This window comes from Cnephaeus nilssonii, assembly GCF_951640355.1.
Source record: "Cnephaeus nilssonii genome assembly, chromosome: 8".
NCBI classification, from domain to species: Eukaryota; Metazoa; Chordata; class Mammalia; order Chiroptera; family Vespertilionidae; genus Cnephaeus; species Cnephaeus nilssonii.
This window is the reverse complement of record NC_137079.1, coordinates 28,695,296-28,721,186: the sequence shown is the minus strand read 5'-3', so window position 1 is coordinate 28,721,186 and position 25,891 is coordinate 28,695,296. Positions and strand designations below refer to the sequence as shown.

Genomic DNA, 25,891 nt, shown 5'->3' with positions numbered 1-25,891 from the left:
GTATCCCTCGGGTGTGCCCCAGGTGTGTCCTAGGTATCCCTGAGGTGTGCCCCAGGTGTGTCCTAGGTATCCCTGAGGTGTGCCCCAGGTGTGTCCTAGGTATCCCTCAGGTGTGCCCCAGGTGTGTCCTAGGTATCCCTGAGGTGTGTCCCAGGTGTGTCCTAGGTATCCCTGAGGTGTGTCCCAGGTGTGTCCTAGGTATCCCTGAGGTGTGTCCCAGGTGTGTCCTAGGTATCCCTGAGGTGTGTCCCAGGTGTGTCCTAGGTATCCCTGAGGTGTGTCCCAGGTGTGTCCTAGGTATCCCTGAGGTGTGTCCCAGGTGTGTCCTAGGTATCCCTCGGGTGTGCCCCAGGTGTGTCCTAGGTATCCCTGAGGTGTGCCCCAGGTGTGTCCTAGGTATCCCTGAGGTGTGCCCCAGGTGTGTCCTAGGTATCCCTCAGGTGTGCCCCAGGTGTGTCCTAGGTATCCCTCAGGTGTGCCCCAGGTGTGTCCTAGGTATCCCTGAGGTGTGTCCCAGGTGTGTCCTAGGTATCCCTGAGGTGTGTCCCAGGTGTGTCCTAGGTATCCCTGAGGTGTGCCCCAGGTGTGTCCTAGGTATCCCTCGGGTGTGCCCCAGGTGTGTCCTAGGTATCCCTCAGGTGTGCCCCAGGTGTGTCCTAGGTATCCCTCGGGTGTGCCCCAGGTGTGTCCTAGGTATCCCTGAGGTGTGCCCCAGGTGTGTCCTGGCCTCTTCCTTCTCTCACTCCTGTGTGGGGCCTCAGCACTGGGTGTAGCTTGCGGGTGTGTGTGCACGTGCGCACCTCTTCTGTTTCCCTGTCCTAATCTCACCTGAAGGCTCCTCTTGGCATTTTGGCTTTGCAGGCAAACCCAAGCGAGGGGCAGGAACTGATGCGGAGCTGTCCTCTCAGCAGGTGCCGGGGTATCTAGGTCCGAGCCAGCAGCGTGACACAGGAGCACCGCCCTCTCAGGGTCAGGTCAGGACAAGTCAGCCCTCACAGACTGGCCGGTTCTTCAGGGCCAGTGGTCTCTGGGGGATACCCCAGGATGCTGTGCACTGTGGGTTCTCTCTCTCTCTCTCTCTCTCTCCATATAACTCAAGAACTGACCGATTGATCTCTCTCAATTCCCACTTCAGCAGGTTTCCTTCTCCCTGGCTATTCTTCTTTAAGATAGAAATAAAATCTGCTGGGGAAAGAAACCAGGCATCCTCATACATTAAGGTTTCTCCCGGGGCCCCTCTCCCTTGAGTCGGTCTCCTGTCTCCGCAAGGAAACCAATGGGCGGTCTGCCGGCTGCTGAGGCCAGAGGGCTGGAGGGGCGGCTTAGAAAGACGGAATCTCTGGGGCTCCAGCGAGGTGCCCCCAGGTGTCCTGGGGTTTGTCAAGACAGCTGGTTTCTGCGGGAGGAGCCCGGCAGGCCGGCCTTCTAATCTTTCTGGGAGCGGCTTAGGGGATTGTCTTTTTCTGGCACCTGCTTGCCGCCCCACCCCAAGAGCGTCCCCCATAACCCCAGGCTGGGATTTAGCCTGAGCTGTGTCAGCTGGGCTCCCCGGGGGCTCCTGGTGTGGCCCCCTGTCATCCCTGTACCGGGATACCTCCTGTCTCTGCAGCCGGGACCGGGCACAGGCCAACGGCAGCGGGTCAGGCCCGCTCTGGACATCGGCGCCGAGGGCTAGCCCATGGCTCCCGGTGCCTGAGTGGCAGGAGGCGAGCGCCAGGATGGATTTCGGGTCCTTGGAGACGGTGGTGGCCAACTCTGCCTTCATCGCCGCCCGGGGCAGCTTCGATGGGAGCTGCGCCCCGTCCTCCCGGGACAAGAAGTACCGGGCCAAGCTCAGGCTGCCCCCGCTCTCCAAGTGCCAGGCCCTCGGGGCCAGCCTGGACCTGGAGTTCCAGAGCGTGTGCTCGGAGCAGCCCATCGGCAAGCGGCTTTTCCAGCAGTTCCTGAAGGCCGACGAGAGGCACGTGCCGGCCCTAGAGCTCTGGAGGGACATTGAGGATTACGACACGACCGATGTTGACCTGCGGCCGCAGAAGGCCCGGGCCATCCTGGCGGAGTACCTGGACCCCCAGGCCAAGCTCTTCTGCGGCTTCCTGGACGAAGGGACGGCGGTGAAGGTCCGGGAGGGGCCGGCGGCGAGCGGGGACGGGCTCTTCCAGCCGCTGCTGCAGGCCACCCTGGCCCACCTGAGCCAGGCCCCGTTCCAGGAGTTCCTGGGCAGCCTGTACTTCCAGAGGTTCCTGCAGTGGAAGTGGCTGGAGGCGCAGCCCACAGGCGAGGACTGGTTCCTGGACTTCCGGGTGCTGGGGAAAGGGGGCTTTGGGGAGGTGTCGGCCTGCCAGATGAAAGCGACGGGCAAGATGTACGCGTGTAAAAGGCTGAACAAGAAGAGGCTGAAGAAAAGGAAGGGGTACCAGGTGGGCAGCACGGCCAGGCACGGTGGAGGGCACCTCTGAGGTCTGGCAGGTGGGCGGGTGGGGTCCCCGGGCTGGGAGGGCCCTCGGGTGCTCAGGTGGCTGGCTCACCTTACTGTTTGGACACCGAGCCCCTCCCGTCGTGCAGCCGTGGCTGGTTTCTAGTTCACCTGCGTCTCCTTGACCTGAGCCAGCCCCAGCTGTGCCGTGCCAGCGGCCGGTGCCAGCAGCCGTGCGCCTGGCCCGGAGGGGAGTGGCCAAAGGAGGCGGTGTGTGGGCCCTGCGGTCCTCCCGGCCCCTGGCACAGTTTGTCCAGCTGCTCCTAACTAGCAGCCTCACGCTCGGCACACCAGCGGGTTGCTGACGTCCCTTCTTGGAGAGCGGCCTTTGCATCTGTGGGTGTGGGTGACGCTCCACACCCTGTCGCCCTCGGTTTTCACCGGCACCGCCAAGCGCAGCAGCAGTGCCGGGGAGGCTGTCTGGGATGGTTCTCCAGTCTTTACTCGGACTTTCTGGAACGTTCCCGAGCCCTGGCTTTTGCTGTGATGGCACAGGCACGGGGAATCGAGCCAGGGTGGGTGCTGTCTTTTATGTGAGGCTGAGCCTGTCGGTGACGCCGGGTGCAGGCTGCTCCCCCAGGGCAGTTTTCCAGGGACGGGGAGTGAGTGGAGGCACGGACAGGTTGCTCTGAGTGGGGTCCGCTCTCTCGAGCTGGAGTCAGACCCCATTTGGGCAGGATCAGCGAAAGCGGCTTAGATCTTAGGAGCTCATCTCTCAGCCCCACACTCTGTCCTGCACGGTTCGTTGTCCCTTTCCCGCTGCACAGTGCAGGGCAGGGGGGGAACACGCAGCTTCTCGGGGTGCATAGCAGCCTCCACAGAGCACCCTTCCCAGGTTTCCTGGATGGTGGGACTTTGGGGGGAAGGTGTTATCCCTCCCTCTTGGTTGTCTGCCTGTAATTTTAATCCAGCAATGAGAGTGCTACAGGCTCTTCTCGCCCGAGGTCAGGACGCTCCTGAACATAACACGAAGTAAAATCAACCCAAGGTCTTCTCCTGCCGTGTGGACAGAAAGGGGCCTCTCCCAACACCAAGCACTCCTCCTTCAGAAAGGAATTCCAAACACAACTTTAAAACACGTGTTCAATGGACGCCACGAGTTTTAAAATAAAGATAGAAAATGAACAGAGGTGCAGGATGGCTGGGGACCTCAGCTGTCCTCTGTCCAGAGGTCTGACCAGGAGGAAAGGCGCTGAGAGTTTGGCAGGATGATTGGTTAGATGTAAGAAAGGACGGGGCCCGGCCGGCGTGGCTCAGTGGTTGAGTGCCGACCTATGAACCGGGAGGTCATGGTTCGATTCCTGGTCAGGGCACATGCCTGGTTGTAGGCTTGATCCCCAGTTGGGGGCATGCAGGAGGCAGCTGATCAATGATTCTCTCTCATTATTGATGTTTCTATCTCTCCCCCCTCTCCCCCTTCCTCTCTGAAATAAAAAAGTATATATATACTTAAAAAAAAAAAAGGACAGGAAGGAAAGTCAGCAATGAACAGGCAGCTAGGGGCCGAGCTGGAACCCCCACCTGACACGTTTAAGATGGGTTGTCTGGAGTGCCCCTTGCTGGAGGCTGCAGGAAAGTGCTCTGTGTGTGACTAATTTGCACGTTTGAATTTGTTTATTTGCAATTGCTTTGTGCAAACCACTTTTAAAATGTATCTGCAACTCTGTGTCTATGTTGTCGGAATGCTTTCTGGTTTGCAGAACTTGGTCTTTTATGGCAATGTCACTTCCCCGCCTAACCCGGGGTGTTTTTCGACATCTTGCCTTTCAGGGTGCTATGGTAGAGAAGAAGATTCTGGCGAAAGTACACAGCAGGTTTATAGTCTCTCTGGCCTATGCGTTTGAAACCAAAACTGACCTCTGCCTGGTGATGACCATCATGAATGGAGGCGACCTAAGGTAAGTGGGGTTCCTCTCTTCTGTGTGGGAGCTGGGGACTGGGAGGGCTGGAGTGGCTCAGCTTAGGGAGGGGACTTCTGGGGCCAATGGGGCTGCTTCTCACTGCAAAGACAACGGTGACATCTGAGGAAAAGCCCCATCAAAATCCACTCCTTTCTGTCTTCCGGTTGCTGATACTCAAAACGATGTGTCCTCGGTCCCATGTGAAATGCCGGAACCTCACGAGGGTGGGGCTATGGCTCTCTAGTCCTCTGGTTCGTGTGGATGGGGGGTGGTTAGTAGGGTGGGCAGCACGGGGAACTGTGGGCTGAGTGCTAGTTGGGTGGGTGAGTAAAGCGGTAGTGGGGACCTCATGGGGGTTGAGGGCCTTGTATGAAAAAGGATGGTAAATGAAGATGACCTTCATCAATGACCCACTCTTGGGGATGGTGGCAGAGCTGAAAACATGATGTGGCCAACTTTGGGAACGATGGCTTTGCTTGTCATCGGCAGAGAGAACCGGGTGGCAGCAATGCACGGTGCCTGATTTGCCAGGGATCCGACGGCCCGGTCCTGGGCTCCCAGGGGAAATCAGGTCACTGGCTCTCAGAGGGGGAAAGACCCACTTGATAGCTGGGCGACCTGACAGCTCTTGCTTTAGTGTGCTGGTCTGTGAAATGGGTATAACAGTGATACTGGTGTTCAAAGGCTGTGGAGAGGAGGCTAATGCACGTGAGGCACTAAGAGGGTCACAGTTGCTTACACCCAAGGGGGGACATGGCTGTTGCTGTTACTTGCATTCTCCCATCTAGTTTCATCTCCCCTGAACTCTGCCAAGTACGTTTGTTGGCCCCATTTTCCTGATGAGGGTTCTGAGTCCTTGACTAAGTAACTCCTGTAAGGTCACACAGAAAGGGAGCAGAAGGGCCTAGGAAGTGCAAATAACATGACTTAGAGCAGAAATGATCATGATACTGTACTGTACTGTACATTATACTACTGTATGTTACACCACACTACACCTTAATATGCTACACTGCACTCTACAACATTATACTGTAGTATATACTATACTATACTATACTATACTATACTATACATCATTATACTATACTATACTCCATTCTACAGCATTATACTATACTATACTATACTATACTATACTATACTATACTATACTATACTATACTACATTACACTATACTATATTATACTATATTATACCATACCATACTGCACTACATTGTACTACATTATATTATACTCTAGTACATTGCATTACACTATACCATACTACACAACATTATAATACACTAGAGGCCCAGTGCACAAAATTTGTGCATGGGTAGGGTCCCTAATCCTGGCCGGCAATCAGGGCCAATCAGGTTCCCTGCCTCCCCGCTTCCCCCTTCCCTCCTTCCCTCGCTGCCTGCACGCTGCCACTGCATGGTTCCCCTTCTCCCCTGCCTCCTCCTTCCCTTGCCGCCTGCATGCCACCATTGCGTGGTTCCCTGGCTCCCTGCCTCCGCTCCTCCTCCTTCCCTCGCAGCCTGCGTCCGCTGCCACCCACCCCTGGTTCCCCGTCCCAGCCTGGGGCCTGGACCCAATAGGGCGATTGGGACCTGCTGCCAGGGGAAGGGACTGGGAGGTTGGCCAGAAGGCCAATTGGGGCCTGCCAGTCAGTGATTGGGGCCTGCGGGCTGGGGGCAGCTCCTTCTTCCCCCTGGTGCTCAGTGCACGTCATAGTGACCGGTCATTCCGATCAATCTGGTCCTTCCGTTGTAACAGTCACTTAGGCTTTTATATATATAGATACTGTATTACTACACTACACTATACTAAAATACACTATAGCAAATCATGCTATAGTAAATTATATTATATATATATTATACTACTAGAGGCCCGGTGCACGAAATTCGTGCATGGAGGGGGGTTGTCCCTCAGCCCAGCCTGTACCCTCTCCAATCTGGGACCCCTCGAGGGACATCCCTCTCACAATCCAGGACTGCTGGCTCCCAACTGCTTGCCTGCCTGCCTTCCTGATTGTCCCTAACCGCTTCTGCCTGCCAGCCTGATCACCCCCTAACCACTCCACTGCCAGCCTGTTTGCCCCCAACTTCCCTCCTCTGCCGGCCTGGTCACTACTAACTGCCCTCTCCTGCAGGGTTGATCACCTCCAACTGCCCTCCCTTGCAGGCCTGGTCCCTCTCAACTGCCCTCCCTTACAGGCCTGGTGCCTCCCAACTGCCCTCTCCTGCTGGCCATCTTGTGGTGGCCATCTTGTGTCCACATGGGGGCAGGATCTTTGACCACATGGGGGCAGCTATATTGTGTGTTGCAGTGATGATAAATCTGCATATTACTCTTTTATTAGATAGGATAGAGGCCTGGTGCAGGGGTGGGGGCCAGCTGGTTTGCCCTGAAGGGTGTCCCGGATCAGGTGGGGGTTCCCTTGGGGTGTGGGGCGGCCTGAGCGAGGGGCCTGTGGTGGTTTGCAGGCTGGGCACGCCCCCTGGCAACCCAAGCAGAGGCCCTGGTATCTGGAATTTATTTTCCTTCTACAATTGAAACTATGTAGCCTGGAGCGGAGCCAAGCCTCCTGCTCGCTCCGAGGGCCTAATTGAAACTTTGTTGCCTTAAACGGGTGGGCCCGGCCAGGGTGTGCGGAAAGCTTTGCTTCCCCTGTTGCCGGCGGCAACCCTGGCCTGCTCTCTCAAGCTCCATTCTGCCGTTTACCTTCTATAATGGAAACTTTGTAGCTTGAGTGGAGGTTTAGGCCTGGCCAGGGCAGGCAGAAAGCTTGGCTTCCTCTGTTACCTAGGAAACCTTGCTCTCTGTGGCTGTAGCCATCTTGGTTTGGGTTAATTTGCATACTCGCTCTGATTGGATGGTGGGCATGGCTTGTGGGCGTGGCTTGTGGTGTGTCAGAGGTATGGTCAATTTGCATATTTGTCTATTATTAGATAGGATACACTATCTTATACTATATACTAGTGGCCTGATGCACAAAATTTGTGCAAGGGGCTTGGGTCTCGCAGCCGTGGCAGCTGCCTCGGCCCTCGCAACTCTAGCTTTGTCTGGAAGGTCATCCGGAAGGTCGTTCGGCCATCCAGTCTAATTAGCATATTACACTTTTATTATTATAGATTATACAATACATTATATTAAGCTAAACTACACTGTAGTACACTACATGATACTGTACTAAAATATTATACTATGCTGCACTATACTATATTAGACCACACTATACTATGCTATACTACATTACACTCTGCTATATTACACTATAAATTCTATCTAATAAAGAGAGAATATGCTAATTGACCATCACACCCTCACAAAGATGGCGGCACCCACAGACAATAAGGAGGGAATATGTTAATTATCTGCCACACCCTCAAAGATGGCTGTGCCCACAGCCACAAGATGGTGGCGCCCAGTCCCCTCAGCCCTGCTGGGGTGGCAGGCACATGGCACGGCCTGGCCACTCTGCGCGCCTGCGTCCGGAGTCCCCCAATTCCCTCAGTCCCCCAGCCGCCCAGGGCCAGCCTGAGGTGCAGGCAAGCCTCGGATGATGGTTGCCCAGCTGCTCAGGGCCTCCTAAGGCGCAGGTAACCAGGGCTGGCCAAGGCTTGCACTGCCGGCAGTGGCAGCAGCAGAGGTGTGATGGGGGCATCACCTTCTCCCGATCGCCGGTTGCCTCCCACCCCTGAGGGCTCACGGACTGTGAGAGGGGGCAGGCTGGGCTGAGGGACCCCCCCTCCAGTCATGAATTTTCATGCACCGGGCCTCTAGTGTAATATAAAAGCCATTTATGTTATTATTCCAGCTGTCTCATTCTCAGGCTGATTTGAGGGTTTCTCTATTCTTTTTTAATGTTTCCTGGTCTGCCTCTATTCTCCCTGGTTGCTATCTAGTTTAAGTAATTTATTTCCTTTTAATTGTTATGTTTTGCCCCCGTGTAAAGCATGACAGTGGAAAACATGAGAAAGGACAGTTACAGGGGATTGAGGTTGGGAGGGGGTCCTGCTGCAGGCCCAGCCAGGAGTCTGCATGTCCGGGTTGGGTGAAATAGCCGACACGCTTACATGACTCTGTATTGACTGCTTGTATTTGGGTGACTCAGGCTGCCCCTCCCCCCCCTCCGCCCTTACTTGTTTGGTTGGTGATGGTAGAATGGCTCTGGGCCCATCTCTGGCATCTGTAGGCCAGGGCTGGGAGGCCAGAGAGGACTGCACTTTGCTGCCTCATTTCCCCCATAACACCTGTGGGGAAGATCTTGAGGGCGTGGGCACCAGCTGCCAGGGGTCTTGATGTTGCCACAGGCTCTTCAGGCTAAACACAGGCCCCCAAATGACCAGATGCTTTACTGACACAACATAGGATTCTGAGGCCCTCCCTGTTTTCCCAAGATTTTACTTCCACCCCAACCATCGTCATGCTCTTGTAGTTGTGCCAGAAAAGCACAGGCCTCCGCATAGTCTGCCTCCAGGTACCACATCTACAACGTGGATGAGGAGAACCCTGGCTTCCAGCAGCCACGCGCCGTCTTCTACGCGGCCCAGATCCTCAGCGGCCTGGAGCACCTGCACCAGAGGGGCATCGTCTACCGAGACCTCAAGCCTGAGAACGTGCTGCTGGATGACGAAGGTGAGGCAGCCTCCCCGCCCGGCCTCCTCTCCCGGCCTCCCCTTGCCCAGCTGGACTTTGTGGTCCAATGGGTCATCTGTAGGGGGCATGGGCTGGTTTTGACATATGCTTGTCAGAGGTTTAAGTGGCACCAAGACATTTCTTACATTTGTTTGCTGTTCCTTTAGCTATTTTGCAACAGAATGGCATTGTCTCCAAATGGAGTTTTTGGATGGACTTTGATGAAATTTGGTGCATAATGTAGCACCCAGAGTTACAGGGAGCTAAGCCAGGGTGTCTATCGTGTGTGGAACTATTGGTAAATAGTTAATATTTTATGGCCAAACTCTCACTCTGTCACTCTTTTCTTTCTGCCTTCTCTGTCAAATTGGGATTCTTACCAGAAAATAAACATAGAGATTTAGGCTTCCTTTACGTATATCCCTTTAGATTTACCTCCCTTTCTGTCACCAAGTCACACAAACGCATGGGCATTCTCAAAGACTGTTGCTGCAGAGCTTGAGGAAGAGAAGACAGAGGAGAAAACTGAACTTGGGTGGCTTATGCTCTGAATTCAGGTTGCAGGTGCTGATGGGACCCCTCAGTTCCTCTGTAGTTTGACTGGGGCAGAGGCACCTGGGTGCTGAGGCCTCGTGCCACCCCCCTGGAGTGTGCATGTGAGTGTGTGAATGCGCATGTGTGTGTATCTGCACGTGTTCACGAGTGTGTGTGTTTATGTGTGAGCAGGTGTGTTTGTGGGTACATTTATGTGTGCACATGTGCACGAGCATTTGTGTGCGTGTGTGCATGTGTGCAGAGGCTGGCTCTTGGCTCCTGTGGGCTCCAGGAACACCAGGTGCCTTTGTTCTGTGGAGCCACATATGACCTCAGCCCATGTTTGCTTTCCAGGGAATATCCGAATTTCTGACCTTGGGCTGGCCGTGGAGCTGAAGGAAGGGCAGACCAAGACCAAGGGCTATGCAGGGACCCCAGGTACGAGTCTGAGAGCAAGGATGGGAGCGGCGTCTCTCAAGAGGAGGGGTGAAGCCTTGGGGGTCCCCATGGCCTGGGGTAGGTGGCACGGTGAGGGCTGGGGGTTGGTAGGGCAGCGGCTCCCTCACCCCCAGAACAAAGAGTAAAACCAGAAGGGCTGGCTCGTGGGCCTGCACAGCTGCAGCAGGAGCCCGCGCCCACTGCAGGGACGAGCCCTCCCCCCTGAAAAACCATGAATGGTTTTAACATGCTGTACCCTCTGTTATGAAAGCTTCCACCTTTGATGGCTTTCTTGTTTGTGTCACAGAATCCTCCAAATCCTTGGGGTTTGGGCTTTTTTTGGTGTTTGTACCTGTCACGACAGTGTCTGTCCTCATCTGTGGCTTTATTTAGGGCAAGATTTAATCTTGAATTTCTAGATCAGGCGTCCTCAGACTACGGCCCGCGGGCCACATGCTGGTGTTTTTGCCGCTTTGTTTTTTTACTTCAAAATAAGATATGTGCAGTGTGCATAGGAATTGGTTCATAGTTTTTTTTAAACTATAGTCTGGCCCTCCAACTGTCTGAGGGACAGTGAACTGGCCCCCTGTTTAAAAAGTTTGAGGACCCCTGTTCTAGATCCTCAGCCCAAATCTATGAAGTTCCACTCCTGGCATGAGTATGTGAGTGGAAACACTACTCACGAATTTCAGGGTGATTCAGATCATTAGGAGAAAGCCCAGAAAACTCCAGAGCCAGGATTTGAAGTAGTTTGACCTCCAGGATATAGCCTGACCTTGTTTGTGCCGAGTGCGAGGGCCCTGCCAGCCACCAGAGGGCCCCATAGGCTTTGCTGTGGCCACTGAGCTACAGCTGTACTTTGAACAGAAGGGATGAAGCTTTCCAGGTGGGTGGCTCTCCTGACCAGTGCATGCAAGCATGGCTCTGAGCATTTGGGCTCAGGTGAAGGGTGTAACCCTCAAACAGCGGCAGCAGATGCTGAAGTTAGGGTAACTTATAAGGCTGGGGCCTCCAGCAAAGCCACAGGGGGCTGCCTTCTGGATCCTTCTTCTTCAGCCCCTCTGCACGAACCCTAGACCCCACCGAGGGCCAGAGCCTGTGAGCCTGTGAGCCTCTGCAATTGACCATGAACAGGGTGCTCACCTTGGCTAAGGCTGTGCCTGCCTAGTGGGATACTCTAAGAGCTATAAGGCATGCTCTCTGTCCTCAATGAGTTTCTAGCCAGGAGCGGGGGATGAGTCAATATGTGGAGGAATTAGTAACTAATTAATTAATTAATACAACAGGTATTTGTTGGCTCTTTGCCCAGGTGTCACGTAAGACCCCAAGGGTTAAAAAGGATGCATCGTTTGGGACTGAGTTGGGTGGAACAGACTAGAGGTGCCACTGAGTTATTTCTCACAGGAGATGATCGCATCCCTGTGGTCTGATTGGCCCGTCTCTTGGGTCCCATTTTAAATCTAGAAGTTGTGATCGGTTGAACATATCTTTTTCACAAAGTCTGAGCAGTCTGGACTATAATGTAATTCCTCAAAAAGCAGGACTTAAAAAGGTATATTCAGGACCAGGAGGTTCTTTGGAATTTGACTCCTGTAACCTCTTTGGAGAGAAATGATTCTTGCAATCACATCGGCTTGGCTGGTGTTGCCAAGCACACCTCCCTTTTAGAAAGTTACCATGATCATGGGTATACTGAAGGGCCAGGAAGAATAAAAAATAAGTGGATGCAATTAGCCTTGCTTACATCAGAATCTCTGAAGTCGTTTAAGCACAGAAGCCTGTGCCCAGCTTATAACACCTGCCCCTGGTCCCAGGGAGTGGCCCCAGAGACTGGCCTGCTTACCCTTCCCACATGCTGGTCTGGCCTCTACACAGGTGGCAGTTAGGGAGTGGAGATCCAAATCTTGTTGACCTTCAACATGTGCAGCTCAGCACATGGCCCTAATACCCAAATACGGCACAGACCTGGCATGGAAACAGACGCGGTAATGGTGGGCATCTGACCTGATCCTGGAAGTTGGACTAAGCCAGGCACAGGCACCTGACAAATTCTTACTTGCTTTGCTGAACATGGCATCTTCTGTCTGAGACAGAAGCATAAAGCATGTGATTAGGAGCATTTAACAGTCAGACAGCACAGGACTTAGGCACACGGACCCAACACTGGGCTCTACAGGTGGACTCCAGGCTCTCAGACCATCTATCTCTGTGACTTTGGAGAACTTGCCCACACTTCCTCACCAGTAAAAGTGTCGTAATTACCCTCCATGGGTAATATTTGAAGTGAGAAGACAATGGGAAAATGTCCTAAAAATTAGAGAGAAAATGATTTCCCACCTAGAATTTTATATCTCGCTCAACTATCAGTTAACTATTAAGGGGCAATAAAGGCATTTTTTTTTTTTCAGATACAAAAGTTCTCAAAAACTTCAGCACCCTTCCTCAAACTATTTGACCAAAATAAGGGAGTCAACGGAAAAGTTGACTTGGGAGGAAGATACAGAGAGAGAGACAAAAGTTTTCAGGATGACAGGGAGATTCTAGGCTGCTGACTGCACACGCGAATCCATATTAGAGCAGGTTGGAAGGTTCCAGAAGGCTTTTTGATGAGGATGAAATTGATAAAATATTTAATATATTAGAACATGACAGGTATTAGAGAATTGTTGGGGAATATTGGGTCAAATTAACTATAAGAACATAGTGAAAGAACTAGCAAGTGAAAGAAAAGATAAGATAATTTGGGAAAACCAATAAAAATTTGTCAGAAAGGAAATATAACTGGGGCTTAGTTTTTGGTTCAGTGGGGAATAGTTGAGCTGAGTGCTGACCAGCCAGATGATGCATCAGGAGAGGGAAGAAGGAGAATTGTGTGCATGATGGTGGAAGGAAGAGGAACAGGCCCTCAACTTCCAGAACGAGAAGTCAATTGAGGAGGCCCCGTGGGAACTACAAAACCAGCAATATAAGCTTGTTATTCAGAGGTATGGATATTAATTCCAAAATAACCATCTGAAAGGATACTGAGATGGGGATGAGGTGGAGGAGGAAGGGTTATGTCCTGTAGAACTAGCTAATTCTTTATGTGCCTGAATAAATTTGATACAAATGAAAATTAAGTTATTGAAAGACTATTAGGCGGAGTAATAGTAGGTTTAACTACCATACTGAAGGATAATGTAGTGGTTCAAAGCTCAGATGCCTGAGTTTGAATCATTCTCTGTTACCTATTATCTATGATATTGTGAACAAGTTAGTTCCCTAAGTAATAAGGGAAAGTAGTGGCACTTACTTCGGTGTTGGGAGGTTTAAATGAGATCACTTTGTATCTTCACCTGCCACACAACAAGCAGGGTGCTCACCTTGGCTAAGGCTGTGCCTGCCCAGTGGGATACTCTAAGAGCTATAAGGCATGCTCTCTGTCCTCAATGAGTTTCCAGCCAGGAGCGGGGGATGAGTCAATATGTGGAGGAATTAGTAACTAATTAATTAATTAATACAACAGGTATTTGTTGGCTCTTTGCCCAGGTGTCAGCTAGAATGGGGGTCAGCTAGAATAAGTGCTACTAAAGGGTGCTGATATATGGACCCACATCAGTCAAGAACAAGGCCTCCTTGAGTTCTGAGAGCCTGGCCATGGTGAGCACCCCTACGCTTCAGCCTCAAGTGTGGCCCCTGGGACAATACCCCTCCTTCTTTGAAATGTCTTGGCTTAAATCTCTCCTTTTGTGCCCTTTCAGGAAGCATCTTGGTGCCTGTCTCTGCTACCCTCACGACCACACACAGAGATAGCTCCCGAGGTCACACACTCGTGCCTGAGAGGCAAGAACCACGGCACTGTCTGTCATGGTGGATCTAAGGGGAGATGAGGCTTCACACCATGTGTATAGAGCAGTGGCTTCAACCAGAGGCAATTTGCTCCTAGAGGACACTCGGCAATGTCTGGAGACATTTTTGGTTGTCACAACTGGGGAGGGCATGCTAAATAGTGGATGGAGTCCAGGGGTGCTGCTCAGCACCCCACAGTGCAGAGGGCAGCCCCACCACAGAGGATTTCCTCCCCAGATGTCACCAGGCGCACATGGGAGCATCGGCTCTGTGCTCACCACTGTCTCTGTGCAGCTGCATCTCTGAGTCCACACTATGCTCTTCTCTGGCAGGTTTCATGGCTCCAGAACTCTTGCGGGGTGAGGAGTATGACTTTTCTGTGGATTACTTTGCCCTGGGGGTCACGCTGTATGAGATGATTGCGGCCAGAGGACCCTTCCGAGCCCGGGGAGAGAAGGTAGGAGGTGGCCTAGCCATGCCCCTGCAGCTGTCCTGGGGTTGACTCTCCTTGTTGGGTGGGTGTCATAGGAGGAGGTGTCGCTGCAGCTGACCTGGTGGGGAGCTGCTTAAATCTTGAGCACTAGGCTTCTCATGGAAGGTTCTTCATGGGCAGAAGAGAGGAGTCACAGTGACTCCATCTACGTAGCTCACGACACTGGGGAGCATTTCAGGAGAGGTGTCTGAGCTTTCCCAAGCCCACCGCTGTGAGCAGCACTCACAGCCCTCCCCTTGAGCCAGCCTGGTTCCTTTGACAGCCTTTGTCCTCTTCCCTGTAGACAAATACTAAGAGCCCCCTCCCACGATCCTAAGAAACCACAGGACCTGCTTCAGGTGCAGCACGGCAGCTTTTTTTAATGTCTTGGAGGAAAGTGACATCCCATGCTGTGCCCTGATCCCTGGCCTCCCACACTCCTCAATCCTTTCCTGTGTGGTCTGCCCCAGGCATCTCCATAAACCGGGAATGTGGAGGCTGAGTAAGAAAGGAGGCACCTCTGGGGTCCTAGTGTGAATGGCAGTCTTTAGACATGGCACCGCACCCACCCGCCTCATTCTGTATGGAGGTCACCCCCATCCTTGTCTTCTGCCTGGACCTAGAGTGTCTGCCCCAGGCCCCAATCCTGTCCCCCATTTTCTAAGAGCAGAGAGTGCTCCCATGACTAACACACCAGTCACTCTGTGTCTCTGCAACTCCATCTTGACCTCTAGTCACCAGTTCTCTCTCCTGACTTCCAACAGCTTGGAAGAGCAGAGTAAGACCAATGGTGGGGCTACAATAGGAGCTCCCAGCTCCCATCTCAGAACTCTTGCTGACCCACAGCCCCAAGCACACTCCCTATTTGCTGTGTGTTAATAAGCATGATGGGCTTTTATGAGATGCCCAAAGTGAACCAAGTATGCCCTTCAGTACCGTGGAACCTGTCTCCATAATGACATGAAGGAAGGAACCTAAATACACCCACAACATGAATGGGCCTCAAACTTATTAATTAAATGATGTCATTTCTAGGAAATTTTAGGAAAGGCATATCTATTCTACTGTGAGAGGAAATGGGTCTGTGTTTGCCTGAGGTCAAGGTGAAGGTGGGCTGTAGAGGACACAGGGGAATTTTGGGGTGATGGTGGTGGTGGAGTATCTAGGTGTTGATCAAAGCCCTTCACTTGTGTCACTGAAGATGGAGTTTTGTGGTATGTGTATTATACTTGATAAAGCAGATTCAAAACAAGGTGAAATGACACCCCTCAGGTTTCTATCTAGTTAGAAGACTTCTCTACCAGCTCTATGAAGTTGATTTATTGTTTCTTGTCATTCTTTTTTTCTCCAGTAGCTAATGAGTGATTATATATAACTAGTGGCCCAGTGCACAAAATTCGTGCATGGGGCGGCGGGGAGGGGCGCGGGTGTCCCTCAGCCCGGCCTGCACCCTCTTCAGTCTGGGACCCCTCAGACATTCCTCTCGCAATCCAGGACCGCTGGCTCCTAACTGCTCACCTGCCTCCCTGCCTGATTGCCCCTAACCATTCTGCCTGCTGGTCTGCTTGCCCCCAACTGCCCCCCCCGCCAGCCTGATCACCCCCAACTGCCCCCTCCTCCCGCCAGCCTGATCGTCCCCAACTGCCTCCCACTGCCAGCCTGCTCACCCCCAACTGTCCCCCACTGCCGGCCTGCTTGCCCCAACTGCCCTCCCCTCCTGGCCTAATCACCCATGACTGCCTCTGCCTCGGCCCCGCCACCAGGCTTTGTCTGGAAGGACGTCTGGAAGGTCTCCCGGTCTAATTAGCATGTTACCCTTTTATTAGTATAGATATGTCCACCAGAGCTCCTTAAACTATACTGCACCCCAACTTTGACCAGCACCTTTAGGGTTCCACTTCTTTCACTGGAGATGTTGAGCCATTCTATGCTGGGAAGGAGAGTGCACTCAGGTGTTCCCGTCACCTCTGCCTTGGTGTGAAGGAGAGGCCGGCCTCTTTCTGAGAGGAGCGCTAGCCCTGCCCAGACACCAACAGGGGCTGTCCAGTCTCCTGGAGCCTGAGGGGCCAGCTCTGATGATGTTGGTGGGCTTGGCAGGGGTTTAACATGATGTGTCCCACCATGCAGGTGGAGAACAAGGAGCTCAAGCAGAGGATCCTCTCGGAGGCGGTCAAGTACACTGACAAGTTCAGCCAGGCCAGCAAGGACTTCTGCGAGGCTCTGCTGGAGAAGGACCCGGAGAAGCGCCTGGGGTTTAGAGATGGGACTTGTGATGGGCTCCGAGTTAACCCCCTCTTTAAAGAAATTAATTGGAGACAGCTCGAGGCTGGTACTGTTGGCATGCCTTTGGATCTGGGTGGGGGGAGAGAGGGGTGGACCTGTTAGGTGACTCTTGCTTGCCTGACCCATCCTATAGTCATCATCTAGGCTTAGCTCAATGTCAGCAGAGCAAGGACACCTGGTTGATGCTCTTCCAATAGCTACTCTCAAGACCCCTTGGAAAACTACCATCCTCTAGTACTCTATTTATCCCCCATGCACCTAGGACTGTGTGTTAATGGATTAGGCCTTTTAGGACACCTGCTGGAGTCTGGAAAAGGTTGAATGTAATATGTAGTGAATATGCTGGCTGGCCTTTTATCCAAGTCTGCTGTTTTTCATTTCCATACACCGTTCTTTCATGGAACCCATGATCCACATCAAGGCAGGATAGCTCAATCTGTATGTTTGGGAGAAATTCATTCCTTCAACCAGCATTTGTTATCAGGTGCCATGTACAGGCTCCTGTGTGTGTGTGCATGTATATGTCTCTGTGTGTGCAAGTATGTGTGTGCTTGTGTGCATGTGTCTGCGAGAGAAAAGTGTAGGACACAATCACATGCCCAGAATTTACAGCCAGGGTATATAAACATGTGACTAGGTGGCAGGAGCCCCAGAACAGTGAGTAGTCAAGAAATTCCTTTGCAGGAAAGGGTCAGAGCAGAGGTGGGTCCTGGCTGATCTGAAGGGGGCTCACCAGGAGAGCTGTTCAGACCAGCCCAGGATGGGGTGAGGGCACACAGCTCTGAGTGATTAGAACCTGGAGTAGTTGAGTCATGGTTAGTCAATGGTCTGGCAGCCCATCCATGAGCTGAAAGGAGGGAGCGGGTGATAAGTGAGAGGGAGGCAGGATCAGTCCTGGGCGACTGAAGTTCTGTGTCTGGTGACTGGGGAATCGCCTCCTGAGTAGGTTTGAGAGAAAAGCTGGCTTTGGAAGGATGAGAAGCTCAGCTCTGAGCATGTGGGATTCCAGGTGTCTGACCTGCATACGGTGGTGCCCAGGGGAGGCTGGCTTGAGGGCATGAGTATGGGGTCTGCAGTGAGGAAGGGTAAGGCAGCATGAGGGGAGGAGACCATGTGGAGCAAGAACACACTGTCCTCATGTCGGGGCTCTGTGGGGGACGCCCAGGACCCTCTCAGGTGTGCTGATTTCTTTGTTAGCAACTCAGACACCCCTCCAGGAAGGGCAGCAGCAAGACCATGGCCCTGCTCCCCAAGCCATTTCACATCTGTGTTTTCTGTCTTCCGACAGGGATGCTGATCCCCCCCTTCATCCCAGACTCCAGAACTGTCTATGCCAAGAACATCCAAGACGTAGGGGCCTTTTCCACAGTCAAAGGTGTGGTCTTTGAAAAAGCAGATACAGAGTTCTTCCAGGAATTTGCCACCGGCAACTGCTCCATTCCCTGGCAGGAGGAGATGATTGAGATGGGCATCTTTGGGGAGCTGAACTTGTGGCGTGCTGACGGGCAGATGCCCGATGACATGAAGGGGATCACCGTGGAGGAGGCTGCTCCCTCCTCCAAGTCAGGAATGTGTCTGGTTTCCTAGAGATGGAGGAAAAGGGACCTCCCTCCGCAGCTGGCAGGGCTGAATAGGCCTTTGTGAGTCAGTGGAGCCCTCGTGTGGTGACAGGCAGCTCCCGCCTGTGTGGCCGAGCTGCTCACAGCAGGGGCAGGAGAAGGAGGCACAGAGTCACTAGACTCCAGGCCCAGGGTCAGGAGCTACAGCTTGTAAATAGTCCACTTCTTTTGCCCCATTTCACTATAAAAAGATACAACCATGGCTCCTGGACAGAGTGCAGCGACAATACAGAGCTGTCCAGGCTCCCGGGTGGACATACAAGTTGGCAGCGGTGTTGAGCAGCTGGGCAATGGCTGCTCAGATGAGAGGACGCTTAGTTTGGGTTTCCTGGCACCTTAACTGCAACTTCCAAGAGCCCCATCCTTGGTGGAGGCCTTCTCTTGGTTGGTCCAGGGGGTGGTAAACCATGGCCCTTGGGCTTTGGGGCACCGTGAGAGAGGCCTGGACTGGTCCCCCTTCACACCAGCTCCTGTTCCTCCTGCCACCTGGTCACTGGCAGGGCCCTGGGGACATGCCCTCAGCACCCCCTGACCCTCAGAAAAGGAGTGGATCTTGACAATCAATGGCTTTGGAGGGTTGCTGGCCAAAACTAGGACCCAACTACCTCCTTGTTGCTCTAGAGCAGTGGTTCTCAACCTTTCTAATGCCGCGACCCTTTAATACAGTTCCTCATGTTGTGGTGACCCCCAACCATAAAATTATTTTCGTTGCTACTTCATAACTGTAATTTTGCTACTGTTATGAATCGTAATGTAAATATCTGTGTTTTCCGATGGTCTTAGGCTCTGCAGCAGCAGTTCTCAACCTGTGGGTCGCGACCCACCGGTTGAGAACCACTAGCAGGGTCGCCTAAGACCATTGGAAAACACAGATATTTACATTACGATTCATAACAGTAGCAAAATTACAGTTATGAAGTAGCAACGAAAATAATTTTATGGTTGGGGGTCACCACAACATGAGGAACTGTATTAAAGGGTCGCGGCATTAGAAAGGCTGAGAACCACTGCTCTAGAGCCTGTGTAGGAAAGATGACCCAAGCCCTAAGCAGGTGTGTGTGGTCCAGATGATTGCTAGGTGTAGACTCTCTAGTTCTGTGGAGGTGTTTCAAGTGTGTTCCTTAGAGTTACCTTCTGCACATGAAGACTTTACAGCACCCTGGGACTGGTGAAATAAACCCTATCAGAACTGCCTTTCTCTCCTGACTGTGGTGTGGTCTTGTAGAGTCATAGGAAGCTCTGGATGGGCCTTGGATAGGCATCTAGTACTTTCTGGTCTGTGATCTGAAATGACCACCTGGTACATTTCCCTGGGCAGGCCCAAGATGAGGGATCCGGGGGTGGAGGGACGCTGAGCTGTTGGCAGGACAAATCACTGTACCCTTCCCTAAGTCTGGTTTGTTTTCTAGACTAGTACATTCGGATAAGGTAATGGCTATAAATTTCACTTCACTACATTCTGGTGCAAGAAAGACCCATTTATGATTTTCTGAAGACATTTATTCTGCACTAGGTACCCATGGCCCTGAAGGGTGATTTAAGCAGCCTCAGTGGTGGGAGTGGAGGCCTGACCCTTGCCCCCTCTGGCCACCATCCCCACCTGCCGTCTGGGGCCCACGGTGCCTGATGGTGGAGACCCTTCTGTTGTTGTACCAGATTCACCAGCGAGGACCTTTCGGCCTTTATCTTATGGTTAGATAAAACACAGCCCGTTACATTTGAACTTCAGATAAATAACAAGTCATTTTTTAAGTGTATGTCTCAAATTATTGCATAGGACATACACTAAAACATTGTTCATTGATTTTTGGCTAAATCTGGCATGCCCGTGACTTAACCTATGAACAAGTAGTTAGGTATTCCGTTGAACTCACAGGTCTGTTGGGTTATAATCACAAAAAGCAACTTATTTGTGACTTTAGCTATGTCTCTGAGTCTGTTTGGGCGTGTTCTTTTTCTATTCCCCGCCCCCACAAACTCAGGTTGGCCCCATGTATTCACACATAGGCAATCAAAAGTCACTTTATTTTTTAAAAACTTTTAAGCCCAGCCGGCGTGGCTCAGTGGTTGAGCATCAACCTGTGAACCAGGAGGTTACGGTTCGATTCCCGGTCAGGGCACATGCCTGGGTGCTGGCTCAATCCCCAGGGTGGGGCATGCAGGAGGCAGCTGATCAATGATTCTCTCTCATCATTGATGTTTCTATCTCTCTCTCCCTCTCCCTTCCTCTCTGAAATCAATAAAAATATATTTAAAAACAAAAATACACACGTTTAAAACAAAATTTCACATAGAGAAAATGAATTCTGGATGCCCAGTCAATGACCACACTGTGACACCTAGAGACGCCCCAGAGGTGCAAGAACCAGGACCCTAATGGCACCCCTCCCAGCCCCGTGCCCCCTCCCTGCTGCTCCCCTGCCCAGAGGTGACCATGCTTCTGCCTGCAGCCGCTTTAAGTAACAGCGGGCTCAAGGCATCACATTACATGCCCTGTCCATCCATGCGACAAGTGGGACTCCAGTTACCTCAAACTTCTGTCCTGGCTGGGTAAAGGGGCATTCCCGCCCTCCCCTCTGAGCTCTCCTGCCCTCCACAGTCAGCCTCAGCTTCTGGCTCCAGGGGTGACCCTGGTGAGGGAGGAAGACGCTCAGGGCAGTTCTGAGCTGCTGGGCAGGTGCTTACAGCCACTCTTCATTCTGGGGCTTCTTCATGGGTTTTTGGGGGCCTCCGCTGCGGGCGCCTCTCAGGTACAGCCCCCCCTGACCAGGCACAGTCCAAGGGGTCTTGCTGTTCAGCACTGTGTGACGGTCCTCACTCCAGCCGTCACCCTGCTCACCTGAGTCCAGGGCACCTGCTGTCTTGCTTGGGCTATGGGGCTGCCTGCTGCCCCCAACACAGCAGCAACTCACCTTGCTCCTCCCCAACTACTGCTGGCCTGTCTGGGCTTGTGTTCACCCACAGAGCACATCTTGGGGGCCCCGGGACACCTGAGGTGGGGTCCTCTGCAGAGAAGCCTTCGTCTCGGATCCCTTTTATGCTGCACGCTGTGAGCCGGCCAAGGATTCTCAGAAACCAGGTTCAACATCCCCGCAGGGTGGCTGGTCTTAGGCATCTGGGCTCGGCTGTCTACATGCCCTGCTGAAAGCCTGACAAGCAACGCCCCACTTTTACCATCTTGTGTGTGTGGGGGGGCGTGTTTAGACATCAATTGTGGTGAAAACGTCACGGCGGTATTTCCTTAGCAACCTAATCCCTGGGAGGGTGGTCAGGGCGGCCAGGGGCCCTGGAGAGGCTACGATCACAAGGGCTTCAGGGAGACTCTCTACTTGTAAAAACAAAAAACACAATTTCTGTTCAAGTGGAAAAGGGTAACAATAAAAGTTAAAAAAAGAGGGACAAACTGGCCAAGTGGCACAGTTGATCGGAGTGTCATCCCGTACACCACAAGGTTGTGGTTTCGATTCCCGGTCAAGGCACATATCCAGGCTGAGGGTTGGATCCCCAGTTGGAGTTTGTATGGCAGGCCACTGGTCAATGTTTCTCTCTCACATCGTAGCTTCTCTCTCTCCTTTCTTCTTTCTCTAAAATCAATAAATACATATCCTCTGGTGAGGTTTAATAAAAAAAAAAAAAGAAAAGAGGAACAAGCTCTCTAGATTGTGAGATGAATACTAGTTGCATTCTTTTCTTCAAAATCACATATAAACATATGCACACATATATACATATGCACATGCACACACATACAACACATGCACAAATATATACACACATGCACACAACCATATACACATACACATACAAACACATACATACACATGTGCACACACACTTTACCTTCCTTTTCATCTCTCTGTGGCTGCCAGATTTTAAAATTGCTCTCAAATTCTCTGTTCATCAGATTTTGAATCCCAGTGTATCTGATTTGCATGCTTCTACTTTGTTCTTTATCATGGCAAGTCTTGTGTGGCTTTATTCTGCTATTCACAGGAGCTAGCCAGTTCCTATTGTTTATACATATAAATCCCCTTTTCCAAACCCGAGTCATGCACTTGTTTGAGATTCTGCATAGTTGAGTGGAGCTGTGGCCTGTGAGAGACAGAGCCATCTTAGAAAGAGGCCACCCCCATCCACAGGGCAGGCCCAGGGGTTTATTGGGATGAATCCAGTGTGATACGGGGTGGTATGTGATCAACACAATAGCTAACAAAAACCAGGAGAGGTTGTAGTTAATGTGCAACAACTGGAAGTCTTTGGGTGCCAAGCGTCATATGAGATATCACGGAGAAACACAGATGCGCTCTGTCTCACTGGTTCCTGTTTTTCTCCTGGTCTCCTCCGTTGGACTGTGAGCTCCTCCAGGTGAGAGACCTGTCCTGGGCTTCTCTCACACCCTGCTGTGCCCACATCTGTGCCTCTTGCTCCATAACGCCTGCCCCACTGAGGGAGCCGACATTTCCTCTAAAGCCTTGAATCACTTGGCACTTGTAAGTTAGATTAAATCTCTTTTCTGTTCTGCCCCACCCGCCTGTTTACCCACGTGGCACTGTGTCAGAGGAGGGCTGCTGACATCAACAACTCCAACAAGAACCAGAATCTATAACATAGCACCCCAAATGTCCAGGATATGATGGACAGTTGCTGGTCATACCAAGAGCCAGGGAAACCCCAACGGGAATGAGAAAACACAATAAACCGTGTCAACGGTGGCATGACGCAGATGTTGGGATTCTCTGACAAGGGTTTTAAAGCAGACATCATTAAAAAAAATGTGTCCACAAGAAGTTACAAAAAGCTTGAAGGAAACAAAAATGCAAAATCTCAGGAAAGTGACAGGACAATGTGAGTGCGGGCACAGTTTGAGTGGGAGGGGCTATTCCACGGCTGTCTGGGTCGCGTGGGCAAGACACGGAGGAGACATGTTCGGCTCTCCCCCAAAGTCTGCACTGTCCCCTTCTTGGCTGGTCCTCAGGGTGGCCGTGGGGAAACCCCAAGTGGAGGCCAGCCTTGTGCTCCCAAAGGCCTGACCAGGGTGACTTGGGAGACTGCTCATTGGACATTCGGGGTCCTGTATGATCACCCAAACACGGATTACACGCTCCAAACTTCTCATTTACTCCTTTATTGGGTTATTTACTATATTCTCATAGTTTATTTTTTTCTTGTTTACTGTCTTTGTAGATTTGCTTACCTAACATGAGCTCTGTAGATGTACACTGAGTGGCCAGATTATTATGATCTCTGAACGCATAATAATCTGGCCACTCAGTGTATATCATATATAATAAAAGGCTAATATGCAAATTGTCCCCTCGACCAGGAGTTCAGCCAGTAAGCAGGCCTGCCAACCGCCCATGTCCCCTTCCCCTGGCCAGGCTGGCCGGACCCCACCCATGCACGAATTCATGCACTGGGCCTCTAATATATATATACTGAGTGGCCAGATTATTATGTGTTCAGAGATCATAATAATCTGGCCACTCAGTGTAATTACCTAACATGAGCTTTGTAGATATAATTACCTAACATAAGCTCAGCCAGAATGAGCCTCAGATTGGCTGAGCACTGGGAGCATCTGTAATAGTGTCAACAATAAAAAAAAAAGAAAAAGAAAGGAAAGGCTGGGCACACCTCCTTTATCTCATTGCAGGGTCCATCCCCTCTGGTGAGGGTTCAGACACACAGTGGGCCTCAGTGGGAAACAAAACACAGATTACAGGCATTGTGCCAGCTGATAGAACAGTTTTGAAGGAAAAAAACCTCAATTTGAAAACATCACATTAAAAAGTGAAAAAGATAGACACTGAGGTAATGCCCAGACAATTTAAAATGAAGATAAGAAGGCTTGATTTGATTGTATAAAAATCAAACCTCAGTTCCCCAGTTACAGTAGAAAAATGTTCTTCCACGTTCAACCTTCTCACTTGTGAGATCAATGGGCTGAGGGATACAGGTTATTAAGGGCGAATGCATGGGGTGGGGTTTAATGGAAACAGGTGTGGAGCGCTACAGCCTGGCTTCAGACCTCCCTTCCCCTCCTTCCCCAGGCCTGGGTGAGAGTGCTCATCGTCCCGGTTCCTGTCCTGTCCCTGTGGTTCTGGGGAAGCTTGGGGCACCTGTCCTTCCTGGGCACAGTATTCAATCTTCGCTGTAGGTAAGGGGGATGGGTCTGCAAGGGGCATGGTTCTCTCCTTCCAACAGGGCAACCACCAGGCTGCTGAGACGTGCCCTTGGCAGGTTGTTTGGCTAAAACAGGAGACACTGGGCAAGCCTGTGATTGCAAATCTAAGACCAGAAAGGCACTCTTGCTCTGAGGAGTCATGGGAGGTATGGGAGCAAAAGAACCTTGCAACGTGAGATGTCTGGGACAGTGGAACCTTCCTGCTTGGGCTCATTAGAGTGATCTGGATCCGGGAGATCATGGTTACAAAGCCTTCTAGCAAAGCCCGAGAGTGTTTTTAATTTAAAAAATTTATGTCTCTGAGAACATCTCCTGTCTCGTCTCTGCTGCCTCACCCACCTCATCTGCGTGGACAGACCGGCAGGGGCCACCTGTCGTTTCCCTCGTTGCTTGTCTACATTATTCATCCCCCGAGCGTCATCTCAGGGTTATTTGGTTACAGGAAGGAGTCGTGTTCTGTTCTCTTCAGGCCACTAACCCTTGAGAGCCCAGGGTCGGGCTGTGTACACATATGTTCCTGTGATGATTCGCACCTGCCCAGGGTCCAAGTGGCCCGTGGCTCTGGAACAAACCAGACGAACCAAACTATGCCTATGGCTGACAAAGGTGGCTTTGTGGTTAATTCATCTCATGGTAGAGCCCATGTCCTTGTTGTGAGAGCCTGTTGACCCTTATCTGCTCAAATAAACGGGTTTTCCCATCAGTCAGACTGAAGTGATGGCTCTTCCAACGAGTTCTCCAGCCGGTGGGGCTGAGGAGGTGAGGTTGCAGGTGGGAGAGGGCCGATGTGCCCAGCATGTAGCCCGACCTGGCAGGGAGCAGGTGCTAAGTGGTGTTTGGGAATCAGGTGTATTCAGTCTTCCTTCGATGTATTTTTATTGAGTGCCTGCCATGAGCTGGACACGGTTTGAAGCAGGGGACAAAAGGGCACAAGTCCCTGTTTTCGGTGAACTCTTTTCATAATAGAACTGAGTAAGTGTTGCGGCCATCCCTGCCCACCACCCCCTCACACCTGCTTTTATCCAAAAAAGGCAAAGCTTTTCGTTCTTACTGTCCCTGGGAAGGCCCGTCCCTGGCTCTCTGTCAGCTGTCCTGGCCAGTTACTGCTGAGGCAACCAGAGAGGGTCTGCGTGCATCCCCTTCTTGGGTAGCTCGATCCTGTTTTTTTTTTTTTTTTTTTAAATCACCCTGAGTTCTAAATTATCTTGTACTTCCGCCCCTGCTTCAAGCTGGAGCCTGTGACATTCATGGCTGCAGGGAGGGAGGCCTGTGGCAGGGTGGACAGGCAAAGTCCCTGCAGGGCTTTCCAGCTGTGGCTTCTCGAAAGCCTAAACCCAGACACCTGAGGGCAGTGACAGAGGGGGAGGGGAGAGGTCAGTCAGTGCCCAGAGTGGTCAGTGCCCTGCTTCCCAGGCCAGCCTTTCTGCAGTAGGACTGGGCGGTGGGCACAGGGTCACCCAGACCCCACCCTCTCACCTGGCAGGGAGGATGCAGAGGCATCTGGCCACAGCCGCCTGGGCTCAGTGA

General features: G+C 51.9%; 1 protein-coding gene across 1 annotated transcript; it reads left to right on the top strand.

Annotated features, from left to right (window-relative positions):
* Positions 1 to 1,718: 1,718 nt before the first annotated feature.
* GRK1 (G protein-coupled receptor kinase 1) lies at positions 1,719 to 18,148 on the top strand (the record flags this gene model as incomplete). Its single annotated transcript, XM_079779300.1, has 7 exons — positions 1,719 to 2,417; positions 4,244 to 4,371; positions 8,849 to 9,006; positions 9,895 to 9,978; positions 14,139 to 14,263; positions 16,406 to 16,607; positions 17,850 to 18,148. 7 exons carry the CDS (start codon positions 1,719 to 1,721, stop codon positions 18,146 to 18,148), a joined length of 1,695 nt encoding a protein of 564 aa, XP_079635426.1.
* Positions 18,149 to 25,891: the final 7,743 nt, after the last annotated feature.